At 46.6% G+C, this 15,749-nt stretch overlaps 1 protein-coding gene across 2 annotated transcripts in view; it reads right to left on the bottom strand.

Moving 5' to 3' along the window:
• PELI2 (pellino E3 ubiquitin protein ligase family member 2) overlaps positions 1-4,862 on the bottom strand; it is an 80,154-nt gene extending 75,292 nt beyond the window's left edge. For both annotated transcript variants that reach the window (XM_033168954.1, XM_033169037.1), the window contains exon 1: positions 4,573-4,862. In XM_033168954.1, the coding sequence (XP_033024845.1) occupies positions 4,573-4,649 (77 nt within the window). In that variant the 5' untranslated portion in view covers positions 4,650-4,862. The remainder of the gene's footprint in view (positions 1-4,572) is intronic.
• Between the last annotated feature and the right edge of the window lie 10,887 nt (positions 4,863-15,749).

Here is a 15,749-nt window from a genome sequence, read left to right on the forward strand (position 1 = left end):
CTATCCCTATACAGACATGACTGAATGTGAAGCAGTCACTGAAGGGTACAGATAACTCAATCAGACAGGTCTGAAATTATTTCCTTTAGTATTACTAATGACTCACTTCAGTCTTCTTATAATTTTTAAAGTTACTTCCAGCACAAGCAGTCTTTGCTATTTAAGGGAAATTAGCATTTTATTTGTTTCTTTGCTTGTTTGTTTATTATTAAACAGATCACTTTACTATATCCACAGTTCAGCAATTGTCACAACAAGATGCACTGTTATGATTACATTAACACCTCTAAACCACAAACCATTCAAGTTATTTCTAATCCTCCAAGGATGTGATTATCTCATTCAAAACCTTGTTACCTGCAGTTCTTCATTTTAAGGCACTGGTAATAGCATAAGATTACACAAAGATTACTTATTCTGTATTTTATTTTTTTAGAATGCTGAACAGATGTTCAAGCTGTTCTGTGATTATTTCCTACTAATGATTCAATTTTGGGGCGGGTAGCAAAATGCTATTTGTAGCACTACCGAATGATTAAGCATCTTGAAAAAAGAAGAGAGGGAGATGTTTTGAGTAAAACAACTTAAAATCTCTCCTTCTTTTTCCAAAATAGACTACTATACAGTAAATTGGTTCTGGCTCAAGCCGAAAACCTCACCCTCAATCTGTTCAACAGATTTTTTTTGTCCAGATATTCTAGCCCTAATGGCACCCTGTGTTTCAAAACATGGTTTGCTACAATCCAGCCAGGAGAGGATTAGACGTATCACTGGCAAAGCTGAAGAACTGCTTCAGTTAAAAGCATAAATCTTATTTAATATCAGTGTTATTAATACTGGTGGCTGGTACTTTTATAAAATAATTAAAATTGTGTATCAGTTACGTAGATATACCGGTAGTTTGAAATCTCAAATGCTTCACAACACACAGCTGAGGGAGGTGGAGGTTTTTTGGGGGTGCACACAACACAAACCCCTAAATTCAACACTGCAGACTACTGAGAAAGGGGACACACAATGTTTTTATTATTTCACAATGCAGTAAAACACAGCTACAGGATACATTTGTTAATAGAACTCAATCAATAAGAATATCCCTTAACAAATGTTTTGAAACTAAACCAAAGTTCAAATTGAAACCAAAGTGTCCTGCACCTCTGTACTTTCAATTACTATTGAAAACCACAACAGTTATTTCCTTTCCATTCCAGCTGGGCACAAGCAAGCAGCTGCAGCACAAAATGAATCTGTCCTACCTAATTAAATTAAGAATTTGACATTAAATAGGAGTTCCAGAAATGACACAACCTGAACAGCACAGCTGAGGTTCCCCCTGCTTTCAGCATGCCACCACTCCAAGTAAACCACTCTCTGCTGTTAGCAACTTAACATGGATTTTTCCACCTGAAACTGCTGAGATAAACAGCTTTTCCACAACTCAAGCCTTTCAAGTATTTGAAGTCGTGTTACATTTTCACAGCGATTGCTAAAATAATCCATTCCTTAGTAACCAGATTTTGACAGATTCCTTGTGCTGCCAAACACAGAATAGTGTTAAGAAACTCACACCACAGGCTACAAAGGTTTACCAAGAACAGAAGGCTAAAGTAGGAGCAGGTTTCTGCTGCTGGCTTTGTTTCAAGCCCACTGATCCTGTATCCTTTTGGATATGTCCAAAAACAGCTAATGCTTACTGGAGTGTACTCCAGAGCATTTATTTCATAGATGGGGTGGGTTTTCCATGCAGAGGACTATGCCTCACAGAGCGGCGTTTCATGCTTTGTTTATTTGATCAAACTTGCCCGCTGTACATCATATGCACGCTCAGCTATCGAGATTAAACACACTTGCAGGGCTCGCTGGGGCTCAGTGAACATGGGCTTAGATGCCTTACGTTCAGCATCAGTTTCTGTGGCACTCAGCAGCGAGGCTCCAAGCTAGAACAGCAGGGCTGAAGCATAACACCAAGCGGATTACACAAATAACCCCCCCCCCCAATGAACTGGCACTGAAGGAGGAGTGTCCTCCATCTCTTATATATCCCTCCCCCCCCCCCCAATCTGCCATCCACTATGCATCACCAACACCACATAGCATCTGGGGAAACAAAACAATGTCTATCACAGTAAATAATACATTGCCAGGAGTCAGGAAGTGGATGGCACGAAGCCTTTAATTACAAAGAGCATCATAAAGGCAGGGAATAGCCATCTGCGGGCTAGGATCTGTGCAGAGATGGATAATCTCCTTTTGCACATTCCTCTGTATGTGACGAACTTACAAAGGGAGAGTCTGTCACCATCTCTGCTGCTGTCATATTGCATACTTGGGAACGTTGCAAGTTTTCTTTGAGATCTGTCCAAGCTGGAAGGAGCTCCTGTATCTTACGACACTGATAGCTTTCTCCCTTGCCCTGAAACAGTGCATGCCTGAGAGGGCTGAGCACACAGCCCTCAGCTCTACTGCTCCCATGTAACAAGCCAAGCTATTATGCCTGGCAATCCTGCAGGCTCAGCCAAGACAGGAGGGGGAATTCAGTCCTACATACATATTAGGCCAGAGGCAAACACAAGCTCCAAGGGAACTGACTAAGCTGTGGGTCAAGGATTAACCAAAGCACATGTCCTCCTGACAAGCTGTGACTAACAGAAAGCAAGCCCCCCCCCCCCACACACACACAATTGTAGGGCCACACAACCAGTCCTTAACCCCAACACACACGCAAAAGCACAAAAGCCATGCTTATTGGCCAAAGTTTAAGAAGTCCCTTGCATCTCCTCACTTCACCGTGGGGGTGTTTTCTTCCTGAGCAAGTGCACCCTCCCACACCCTTGCATCCCAGGAGAAAATGAGCAGCTGGAGGATCAGCCCTCCTGTTAATGAATGGGGGCTCCTCTTCTAAAGCCAAACATGAACGAATCAACTTTAGGATCTGTCTCTATCTGTTAACTTCAAGCACAAAGCACACAGGGCCCCAGGCGTGCTAGCACCTGCCTGCCCCTCCCTCTGCACCCTTTCCACCCCTCCCACATGCAAACTACTCCTACCCCTCAAGCACACTCACTAATCCTCCTGCCTCCCCCCCATCCCCCTGCTGCTTACTTCTCACACCGATTAGACCCCTTTTAGCTTCTTTCCCTTTGCAGGGGGGTCTTCCTCTAGCCACCAAACTCCTCTTTACCTCCGCCATTCCAGCTAACACACAAGACTCCTCTCCCCCCAACGAACGAACAAACACAGACACACAAACACACACTCCTGGCAGATGCCTTTCCATCCCACCAACAGCCCCCAAAGGCTTTCCTGCTCCCAAAAATTAGGGGGGGGGAGGGATAAAGATGTAATTTCCCAAGGGAAAGCAACCACACACACACCCCTCACCCCAAGAGCTAAACACAATCTTTTCCAACCATCCTTTCCCAAGATCCATTTGTATCTCAAAGCAAACAAACAGTCATAGTAACAGATATATTACTACTATTATATGCTATAGATGAGTGGGAAAGAACACAGGAGATTAAGACATATACTCCCTTGCACACCCAACCCTCCCCATCACTTCAAGGGTCTCTCTCATGGGGCACGTCTGGGTCCCACTCCAGAGTCACTTCCCAGAGGAAACCCTTCTTCTCTTCCCTCCCCCCTGCACGTTCCTCACCTCTCCACCCCTCCCTTAATTGGGGAGAAAGGGATCCCAAATAAGACCCCCCTTCACCAGCCCAATATATTACTTACTTCTCTACACAAACACACAAGGGTCTTGATTCCCCTCTTGGGCACTCTCTCTGAACAGCACCTCCCCCCCCCCAAAAAAAACCTCGCGAGGGTGCCAGCAGCCCTCACCCAACAGACCCCCCTCAGTTTTCTCCAAGACAAACAAGACACCCCCCCCAAAAGTATCTCTCCACTTTATCAACAGCCCCACACACCCAGGCCAACTCCAAGGGCCTTCCCCGCCCCCCCAAAAAACAGGGTCAGGGAGGCACCAATGAACACCCCACGACCAGGTCCCCCCCGTTTCTCAACACACCCTTCAAAAAAGAGGAGGCTCTCAGAGAGAGAGAGAGAGAGACCCCAATCTCTGAACAAAACCCCACCAACACAACACACATTCACACATTGTGAATTCACAAGACGGGGATCCCTCAACAAGGCCACTCAATCACAACAGGCACCCCCATAATAAATGAGTCACCTACCCCTCAAAAAAAGACTGCAGCCCCCCTCTCGAATTTAACCCCCCCTTTCTATCATACACACACACACACACACACAATGGGGGTCCCCCCACAAACAAGCTTCTCTCTTTAAAAAAAACCACACACAACACCACCAGGCAGGATTCCTCAAGAAACACGCGCGCACACGTGAACGTGCGTCCACACGACACACACACACACAATAGAGGGGGGCCTCACGAACAAACAAACAAACAAGGGTCCGTACACACACACACACCCATCGCAACGGCACCACGGGAGGGATTCCTCGCGAAACACGCGCACACACGTGAACGCGCGTCCACACGAGACACACACACAGAGAGAGGGGTGCGCGCGCGCGTCGACTCACCCGAGCACCACGAGCTCCCCATATTTGACGGGCTCCTTGTTGGGCGCGCAGTGCTCCTCCTGGCTGGGAGAAAACATGGGGCCGCCGCCGCCGCCGCCTCCTCCTCAGCCTCCGCTATAATCCCATGCGGGTCAACAACAACAACAACAACAACAACAACAAAATCTGACGGGGGGCGGGTAAGATGAAGAATAATAATTTATTCTTATTATTTATCTATATAAAAAAAGAAGTCCGTCCGGCGTCTCTTTCTTCCCCTCCGCTTCTCGGCCCTCTTTCTTTCTCTCTTTCTTTCTTTCTTTCTTTCTCTTTCTTCCCTCAGTCGCTCGGTCGGTCGAAATCGTCCCCCGTTTTACCCCCCGCTTCGCGCGCCCGCCCGCTCGCCCGCCGCGGACTCCTCGCTCTTTCCTCCTCAGCGAGCGCCCAGCGACAACAGCCCCCAACTGCCAGAGGGGGAGGTCGGGAGAGACCAAGTCAGTAAGCGCCGCCTCCGAAGCGGGGGAGGGGGAGGAGGCGTGGAATGGCCCCACCCCCTCGGCTCTCAGCCTCTCCTTCGACACTCACCCCTCCGTTCCCGTCCCAAAAGCCGCGATGGTATCGTCCGCTCTGTTATGTAAACATAGGAGTAAAGGGGAAGGGAGGGGGAGGCGCTTAAAGGGCCCGCCGCCTCTTAAAGTCAATGCCGCCTTTCATAAGACGTAGGGATAGGATTGGGAGTGGGCTAGGAGGAGGAGCGCCTCCTATGGGCGACGTTGGAAACTGCGTGAAATAATAATGATGATAATAATAATAACAATAATAATAATCTATATTATCTATTATTATTTATACACCTGGCTCAAGGCGGCTTGTAGACAAGAATAGGGACAGCTAAAAACATAGGTGTGGAAATAGTCGTCAAAACATAATTACAATTAATAATTATAATGTCTCCTGATTATTTATAATAATTATATGATTATTTATAATTATGAATAATTATAATGTCTCCTGATTATGTGTATATATCATTATCATCATCATCATCGTTATCTTATTTTTATTATTCGTAAAACTTGTATGCCACCCTTCATCCATAGACGTCAGGGCAGTTTACGGCAGAAACATACAAGATAAAAATTCAAAATACACAACAAAAACAGAGCAAAACAATAAATCGTATATAATCATAGAATCAAAAACTGTAGAGTTGGAAAGGGCACCGAGGGTCACGTGGTCCAACCCCCCGCAATGCAGGAATTTCAACAGGATCATATACACACACATAAAAAAAATCTATACAAATCCATACAAATTATTACAATTAAAAACAGCACAGCACCAGGCCTTTCATTAAATCTGTACAGCTAATGCCAGCAAGGAAGGCAGAGCTCTAGGGCTAGTGAGTGCACACTGCAACATAAGATGAAATATTGGCTTGCCCTACTTAATTTTCCCCCGCCCCCCCCCCCAAAAAAACAGGCTTTTAAATTTGTGCCAAAATAGCTTCCCTTCAAAGATTTAGGCTGTATTATATGCATTCTCCCATTGACTCTCGTTTGTGCTGGTTTGGAAAGCAGTTGTCCACCTTTAATTTTATTTGTTTTATTTATTAAATTTATAGACCACCTTTCATCCAAGGAGCACATGGCATTAGCCACAGCCAGTATCCACCTTGCAGGTATCCTGTCATTTCTTCTGAAATGCTGCATCTTGATACGTAGCTCCGTTGGTTAGAGCGTGATGCTGACAATGCCAAAGTTGCAGGGTCAATCCCCGTATGGGACAACAGCATATTCCTGCCTTGCAGGGGGTTGGACTAGAATCAGGCATTCCCAAACTTGGCCCTCCAGATGTTTTGGGACTACAATTCCCATCATCCCTGACCACTGGTCCTGTTAGCTAGGGATGATGGGAGTTGTAGTCTCGAAACATCTGGAGGAGGGCCGAGTTTGGGGATGCCTGGAATAGATGATCCTCGGGGTCTCTTCCAACTCTATGATTCTGTGTTTTCCCCCAAACCAGCTTTGATCCAAACTGAGAAAAGGAACAACCTAGCTGTGTTTTTTAAGGTTGGTAATGTGTACACAGAAGAAAAGTTTTGTGCACCTGTTTAGAATAGCAGGTTAAGCCCTAGGATCAGAAGGTCGGCGGTTTGAATCCCTGTGACGGGGTGAGCTCCCGTTGCTCGGTCCCAGCTCCTGCCAACCTAGCAGTTTGAAAGCACATCAAAGTTCAAGTAGATAAATAGGTACCACTCCGGCGGGAAGGTAAACGGCGTTTCTGTGCGCTGCTCTGGTTCGCCAGAAGTGGCTTAGTCATGCTGGCCACATGACCCGGAAGCTGTCTGACAAATGCCGGCTCCCTCGGCCTATAGAGCGAGATGAGCGCCGCAACCCCAGAGCCGTTCGCGACTGGACCTAATGGTCAGGGGTCCCTTTACCTTTACCTTTAGTGTTTGGCTATCAGTATAAACCCCACCACCACCACACACTGCTTTCTGACCTACAGCGGATAAAGGATTTAAGCAAACTTTCTTCCACCGCCACCACTCTTCTGCTCAGGATGTCAGCCACCAAGCCTGCTTTTCAGTACAGTATACAGAAAAACCAACGGAAAGAAATATCCAGCTGCGTGTAACATGGAGTCTGCCCTAAGAAGGGCATCAAAGGCAGAGAAGGAAGTGCCGGTTTCAATCCAGTGTGGCTTGTTTTGGGGATCAAGAAGTTCGGTGTGCAGCTGAGGTAAGTGACTTTTCTTCTCTGGGCTTTAATTTATCAGCAATTGGAAACAACAGTTTTAAATTCTCTGGTCTCAACCGCTTCCATTCTGTTTCATCTTCTGAGATGAAAATAAATTGTCTTAACTGCTGGATTCTTTGTTCTTCAGGGAGTTTTATTATTTCAATTTTTTTTTTTTAGAAAAACACACACTTTTAAAATGAACAATTTAAAGTGAAAATGTTTAAAGTCCATGTTCCCTCTTTGGAGTCATTTATATGCTGTTTTATCTTTGCAGCCTTAACAAGTATCCTGAGCTTTACAGCTCTTGCTCTTTAGGGATCTGAGCAGGGTTATTATATCATTCTTTTCTCTCTTTTTATGTGAAGGAACATTTTTCTCCATCCTTCTCTCTCATTTTTTTGGTTTAGACTTGTGAATAAAAGCAGTTGATCAAATTATTAATGTCTGTTGGGCTATGTGACAGACAAGCAGTATTTTTCGCTCCGTAAGACGCACTTTTTTCCTCCTAAAAAGTAAGGGGAAATATCTGTGCGTCCTATGGAGCGAATGGTGGTCCCTGGAGCTGAATTGCCCAGGGGCCAAAAGAGGATCATGCTTTTTATTTTACAAAGAGAAAAGGGAGTGTTGAAAGCTGATCAGCAAGAGATCGGGAGAGAGATAAGAGTCCCGGTTCCCTTTCAGCCCCGCCCTCCATTGTTGAATGTGCTGCAGAGGGAGGTTGTTTGTTTCCCCAGCGAGATGTGACTGGCTGATTAGATTATCTGTCTGGAAACTGTAGAAAAGGCTCCCTTTCCTTTAGAAGCTGCAGAAATGTGAGTTGAACCCCATAAAAATGGGGATTTTCCTCTTTGCTTTTCCCCCTTTGCAAAAGGAGCTTTGCTTTCCCCCCTTTTTAGCTGATCCTCAAAAAAAAACAGGGTTTTTCCCTTTGCAAAAAAGCTGTAAAACTTTTAGCTGATCTTCAAAAAAACAGGGCTTTTCCCTTTGCAAAAAAAGCTGCAAAGCTTTTAGCTGATCCTCAAAAAACAGGGCTTTTCCCTTTGCAAAAAAAGCAGCAAAACTTTTAGCTGATCCTCAAAAAAACAGGGCTTTTAGAAGAGGAAAACCAGAAAAATATTTTTTTTCCTTGTTTCCTGCTCTAAAAACGGGGTGCACCCTATGGTCCGGTGCGCCCTATGGAGCGAAAAATACGGTAGATATTCCGAGCCAAGTTAATTTTGCTGCCTTGAGCGTCTGGGATGGGAACATTTGGCTTGTATGACTTATTTATGGGATACCTGATCCCTGGTTAGTTTTCAAATCAGGGTGGTTACATTCAGCCCTTGCTCCCTGCTACCATTTAGGAATCATAGAATTGTAAAGTTGGAAGGAACCCAAGAGTCATCTAGTCCAACCGCCTGCAATGCAGGAATTGCAACTAAAGCACCCATGACAGATGGCCTTCCAACCTCTGCTTAAAACCCCCCAAGGAAGGAGAGTCCACAACCTCCCGAGGGAGACCGTGCCACTGTCAAACAACTCTTACTATCAGAAAGTTCTTCCTGGTGTTTTGTCAGCATCTCCTGATAATTTAGATGGAATCAGTGTTAGCCGCCCTGAGCCCGGTCTTGGCCGGGGAGGGCGGGGTATAAATAAAAATTATTATTATTATTATTATTATTATTATTATTATTATTATTATTCACTGCCCACCTTGGGCTGTATATACAGCAATACCTGCTAGCATAATGGGATTTTCTCCCCCATCTTCTCGCCCACATGTCCTCCCCAATCCTGCTCCAGAGGCTCAGAAGAACCCACAGAACAGCACAGGCAGATCGTTTCATCTGGGTAGCAGAAATGCTTGCAAGTGACAGAACAATCTCCTTAGTCCTGTGTTGAATACGGAGCCGATGTGGCTGTTGGGCAGAGGTGGGAAACTGCCTCAGGTGGCAGTTGCTGAGGGGAGGCAGCAATAGAAGAAGAAGAAGAAGAAGAAGAAGAAGAAGAAGAAGAAGAAGAGGAGGAGGAGGAGGAGGAGGAGGAGGAGGAGGAGTTTGGATTTGATATCCCGCTTTTCACTACCCGAAGGAGTCTCAAAGCGGCTCACATTCTCCTTTCCCTTCCTCCCCCACAACAAACACCCTGTGAGGTGAGTGGGGCTGAGAGACTTCAGAGAAGTGTGACTAGCCCAAGGTCACCCAGCAGCTGTATGTGGAGGAATGGAGACACGAACCCGGTTCCCCAGATTACAAGTCTACCGCTCTTAACCACTACACCACACTGGCTCTCCAGTGTGGTGTAGTGGTTAAGAGCGGTAGACTCGTAATAGTGCCTCTTTGAGTCTCTTCTCCTCCGTTGGAGGGCAGAAAAGGTGTGCCAGGTGGCCTGCCCAGTGCTGTCAAGTATCCCGTTTTCCCCAGGATTCTCCCTTATTTCAAGCAGTTTCCCGCTGCTCTCCCTTATTTTTTATTTCCCTTAAATTTTCTGTTTTTAATGGAAGCAGCTCCTCCCCTGCTGGCCAGGGACTGGGTGGGAAGACCTTGCCTACTTGGAGAGAAAAGACTCAGCCCTCAAAGCAAGTGGGAGCCATTTCCCGTGCTTACAGGGGGGTGTATTCTTCCCCCTGCATCAGCCCCTATCCGTTGCCACCAAGCCCCTTAGCTGGCGGGTGGAGCCTGGCTGCCTTTGAGCAGCTGCTGCTTCCTGTCCTGTTTTGATGGGATCAGACAAGAAGGCGATGGGGCTCCATCGCGTGGAGCACATGGCTGCCCTCCTCTTTGCTCCCCCCGAGCCCGAGCCTGCTTTGCGTTTACATTGCTGCTCCACCCACTTTTGCTTCTGGCTCCGCCCACCACTGACATGTGACTGTCCCCAGGAGAGGTGAGACTGCTGATCCCTTATTTTCAAATCCGAAACTTGACAGCTATGGGCCTGCCATGTACCAGCCCTCAAGCATGCTGGGGGATGCTGATAACCTGTTGCCAGAGCTGATGTTTGAGTCAGCTCTCAGTCCGGTCACTTTCTGAATATAGAAAGGGAGCACCATTTTGTCCTTTGCCTCAGGCAGCAAAATGCTTTGGACTGAATACAACCCTTAGCTTCATTGGGTGGTAGTCAGCTAAACAACTGTACAAACAGAACAAGGTCTACTTGCACAATGGGATTTCCCCCGCTTTCCTCCCAACCCCAAATCTATTCTGGGGAGTCCCCCAACCCTCCCAAGTAGTTTTGGGGACAACATAGGGGAGAAGAAGGGGGGAAAGTGCTTTTGTGCAGGTAGAAGTCGTTCTGCTCATGCAATTGTTTAGTTGAATACCATCCATTATTTTTAATTTTATTCTTTTTCAAGGGAGGTTTTAAGGTGCCTTTTAAAGTCAAACCCTCGCAAGTCCACTTCCAACACACGAAAAAAACACAAAGGGTTGTTATGCAGTGCAAGTCGTCAGAGTAACTCGGATTCAATAATTTCGGTGAGTCTACACCAAGTAGGACTTAAGTTGGCTGCAATCCAAAACACATAATCAAAGCATCTGAATCAAAATAAATATATCGTCCATAAAAAGAGCATTCAACCCAGCTTAATGACATAAAAAAATCAGATAAAATAAAAGAAGTAACAGTTCAGAGAACAGGAACATCTTTCCCAGCATCTTCTCCACTTCACTTCCTGTTGTCATTCATTGCTCATCTACCATGCCTGGGCTCCCTGTCCCTCAAAGCCCTTCCCTGACACCCATCTCCTTTTCCCCATGAGAACTTCCCAGCCTCCACAAGCTCAGCACACCTCCTCTCTGCCGACCCCACACAGCCACCCCCCGTCATCGGGATCTGCATGTGGCTTTTGCTCCACCAACCAAACCAGCGTTTCTCAAGCTTGGGTCCCTGACTATTGTGGGACTACAGCTCCCATCATCCTTAGCTAGCAAGGCCAGCCTTCAGGGAGGATGGGAGTTGTAGTCCAACAACAGCCAGGGACCCAAGTTGGAGAAGCACTGTATTGAAAAGACAGGGTATCCTCTCCTAGCTCGGTCTGGGTCTCAGTGGAACGTCTAGAGCTGTACGTTCCCATTGGGGCGGTGGGATTACATAGGACGGGTACTAAGAGGCAAGGGGGCGACAGAGGGGCGCACTGGGGGTGTGAATGACTTTGTTTAGTCGTTCAGTCGTGTACGACTCTTCGTGACCCCATGGACCAGAGCACACCAGGCACTCCTGTCTTCCACTGCCTACCGCAGTTGGTAGCTTCGAGAACACTGTCCAACCATCTTGTCCTCTGTCGTCCCCTTCTCCTTGTGCCCTCAATCTTTCCCAACATCAGGGTCTTTTCCAGGGAGTCTTCTCTTCTCACGAGGTGGCCAAAGTACTGGAGCCTCAACTTCAGGATCTGTCCTTCCAGTGAGCACTCAGGGCTGATTTCTTTAAGAATGGATAGGTTTGATCTTCTTTCAGCCCATGGGACTCTCAAGAGTCTCCTCCAGCACCATAATTCAAAAGCATCAATTCTTTGGCGATCAGCCTTCTTTATGGTCCAGCTCTCACTTCTATACATCACTACTTGGAAAACCATTGCCGGTTCATCAGTTTTGTTGAATTAATTAAACTAGATTGTTTTAATTGGATTTATTTTATTTTATGTATTTATTACCTTTCTTTATCGCCCTTCATCCGAGGATTATAAAGACAATTGTTATTGGCTGTCTGTCTCAGGAAAAAATGGAGGGGTGCGCCTTTGGGGTGAAGTCAAACTGTTGGAGGGTTACAGCGCCTGCTGTGGCTGTAGAGACCGATACAGGAGAGACATGTTTTATTGCAGCTGGGGCAAATGAAGGCGTCCAGTGGTGCTTCTGCAGATGCACCATGGCGTTTCTTCTCTCTGCGCTCCTCCCAGCGGTAATTCTTCCTCTGGTCACTCCTGTGGATGCACAACCTGTCCGTCTCCAGGCGCTGTGGTCATCTGCAAGGGATTCCTACAGGGCAGGGTTGATGTCGCCAGCCGTTATACGTCACGTTCCCAGACACCTTTGTTTGAATAAATGTGCAGTTCATGGTTACTATTCTGAATATTAGTGAATCTGTCCATTTCGGGTTCTCTCCGTTTCTAATTTTTCCACTTGAGTTTGGTCCTCCGCATTTCCACATCAGTTTGCTGCAACAACAAGAAGTCCCCGTGAAAATTCCCCATCGTTTCAGTGCAAATCCCTCCTAAAATTGCACACATTTGTATGCAATTTCCCCTAATGTACACATTTTTGCAGCACAATTTGCCCCTGATATAACACGTTTTGCTAGATTGTTTTCACTAATAGATGCACACTTTACCCCGATACATAAGTATTTTTGTACACATTACTTGGCTGGAGGTTTGCATAGGATGGTAGGGGAGGGGTTTTAGCTCCTTCTGGGATAGTTTGTCCACCTTCCATAGAATCGTAGAATTTTAGTCCCCGCCCTGCACTCGGCTCTCACCTGTGGCACCTAGAAGCTGTCAGCATGCAACAGCGGCCACACCTTGGGAAATGGCTTTGACTGGCCAGCAAAACCAGGTGAGGGCAGCCGATGGGTCTCAAACCCTCTGTGAGTTAGGTACTTTCAGGCTGGTGCAAAGGCTTCAGGAACCCAAAGGACTAGCCCCCTTGACTGAGGGGTTTTTGCCTTTCCTTGACTGAAATGATCTCCAGCTATTCATTTCCCTGGTGCTGACATGCCCCTGTCATTTACAGAGATAAGGAAATGTGGGGGGTGAAGCAGCTAATCTTAAAAACACTGAGGGTTTTTCTGGCGTCTTCCAGGGAGAAGGGAGAAAGATGAGATTTCATTAAAAACCAGGAGCTGAATTATTACAGATTTATCTTCTTTATTAGGGCAAGTTAGCGTTGAAGAAAGCTGTGCCTGTAACTCACTGTTGGAGAAAGCAAACACGTTTTGGCAAGCAACATGAGAAATCAAACCAGCCAGCCAGCCTTCAATTGAGCATCCCCACATTTTACTCCAAACGCAAACACCTCAGAGTTTGCATCCCACTTCTGCCTCCTCTAAATCACTCTCCATGTCCCACACACTGTCCCTAGAGCAAGGGGTGGGGGACCTCAGCCCCCAGGGGCTCATATACGGCCCTCCACGTGCCTCAGCCTGGCCCCCAGGACAGTATACAGCCCATGCCCCCTCTTCCAAGGTCACACTTTTCACCAGCCCTACTTTTCACCCTCTTGTCTGGGTGGGGTGTGTAGATGAGGCAAAAGTGGGTAGAGAAACATTGCATTGCAGCGGGTTGGACTAGATGACCCATAGGGTCCCTTCCAACTCTACAATTCTATGATTCTGTGATGCGTGGCTCTTATATGTGTGATATGTGATTCTCTGATATGTGGCTCTTAATACAGAAGCAGGAGCCTTAGCTCAGGGGCAGAACAAGTGTTTGGCAGGTTCAATCCCTGGTATCCCCAGCTAGAGCTGGGAAAGATTCCTGCCTTAAACTCCTAAGAGCTATTGCTGGCTGGTGTCAACAGTGCTGAGCTGGGTGGCATACCCTCCAACCGGGATGCATGAGAATCCAGGAAATGCGTCCTCCGTGGCTGGGCTCCCATATGAGCCATGTGACCCATGCAAGATCATGGCTCCAAAAGACATACTTTTGGGTCGCTGGGCTCTCCGACGAGAGCACAGCACCCAAAACCGCACCTTTTGGGGTGCCTCATGAGATTGTAGCTCCAGAAGAAGCACCTTTTCAGGATGAGATCACAGCGCCCCAAATCGTCACCATGCTCTCGTGTGAAGAAATGGGGTGACCTGATTTTACCAAGACATTTGAGGGATATGAGATGCACCAATTGTCTGATTTGGTATTAGGCAACTTCCTATGTTCCCAGGGGCGTAGCAAGGGGGGCGAGGGGGGCGGTCCGCCCCATGTTCTATAATGGAGGAGGTGACAAATTATCAAGGAACAATTTTTTGGGGGAAATGCCTGCTCCGAAGGTCTTATCTTACTATACTAGGGATTATATACCTATATATGAAATTTCATGCATATCGGTTAATATCTTGACCCTCCTCCACCAAAGTAGCTGTTCACTTGGCTGTTTTCCGATATCATGAAGGCTGAAATTTCAGTTCAGACAACACTTACTGTTCCCAACCCTAACCCTATGGAAAGCCATCTACTTAGACTTTAATTTGATTTTGAGATGTTTTCTAGGAGGTAATTTAATTATTGTTTGATTTTATACCAATGTTATGTATCTGATGTTAGCCACCCTGAGCCCGACTTCGGCCGGGGAGGGCGGGATATAAATAAAAGTGTGTTTTTTAAAATTACCTGTTATTATTCCTTTGTAAGAAAATATGAAATAGCGTAAAACCATTTTTGCGGGGGGGATCAATGGGGGGGTTGACAAGAAATTTTCCGCACCGGGTACCACCTGACTTTCCCATGCCTGGGGGGGGGGTGACAAAATATTTTTGCCCCTGGGTACCAATTTACCTTGCTACGCCCCTGTATGTTCCTACAGTCCATGGACTTGTTCCAGCCAGCCAGAAACACCAAAGGAGGGTGGAGAACAAGGTTGATGAGGGCAAGTCCTGAGGTCCAGAGAGGGAGAGACCTGGAGACCTTGATCCACAGTTCCTCAGCCCCTGCAGTCAAGTATTCTCAGTTTCCATTGTAGCTCCATCCTCCCAGGTTGGCTGTTGGGCCCTCCTGGGCAGGAAGAGCTGTAAACAGCTTCCTGTGTGGATGGGGACTCTTCCTGGGCAACAACAGTTATCCTCCCTCTGGTGCCTTTCTGCTCTTTGGTGCTATTACTTGGCCCTGTCTTCACTCTAGTAGCTGCCTATGGCTCAGCCCTAACAACCAGGGCGAGCCCTGCTAAGCACACAAATTTACACTTGCTATGCTTGCTACAACTATCCTGATTTACTGGACAGAAATCTTCTTCTGCAATACGTGCTGCTGCTAAATCATTGTCCCAATTTCATTCATATTCTGCTTTTGTGGGCGCCTGCAGATGACCTACTTACTGAGCCCTTCATCCTGATTTGCTTGCACAAGACTTACACGGGGGTTAGACTACGCCCGGTGTTTAATTAAGTATTTGTCCTTATATGTTTGAGGGGCAGTTATACGACAATGGGGATTCGTCTTGTGTTGCTCATGGGGTTGTTGGTGATTCATTCATCCCATACTCTCCAGTGCGTTTTCCCCATCACTTTCCTAACGGCAAAAAGTCCATTACGTTTTAGGTGGATTTGTTGCATTGGCGCAGCAGAGCACTTTAATTCACATTGTTTGAGCAAATAAAATTTCTGGTACATTTGTGAATGCTTGCAGTCCAAGGTGAACTGAATGACTGGAGAGTCCTTCTTTAAATTTCTTAGGTATGGATTGCTGGAGTTTCCATCCTCAGGATTTCAATTCTCTTCTTCTCCCTTGATTTTCTAGAGATGGAATCTAGTTTTTGGGTGGGCGGCGGGATTCCC

This window comes from Lacerta agilis, chromosome 1 (assembly GCF_009819535.1).
Source record: "Lacerta agilis isolate rLacAgi1 chromosome 1, rLacAgi1.pri, whole genome shotgun sequence".
Classification (NCBI taxonomy): domain Eukaryota; kingdom Metazoa; phylum Chordata; class Lepidosauria; order Squamata; family Lacertidae; genus Lacerta; species Lacerta agilis.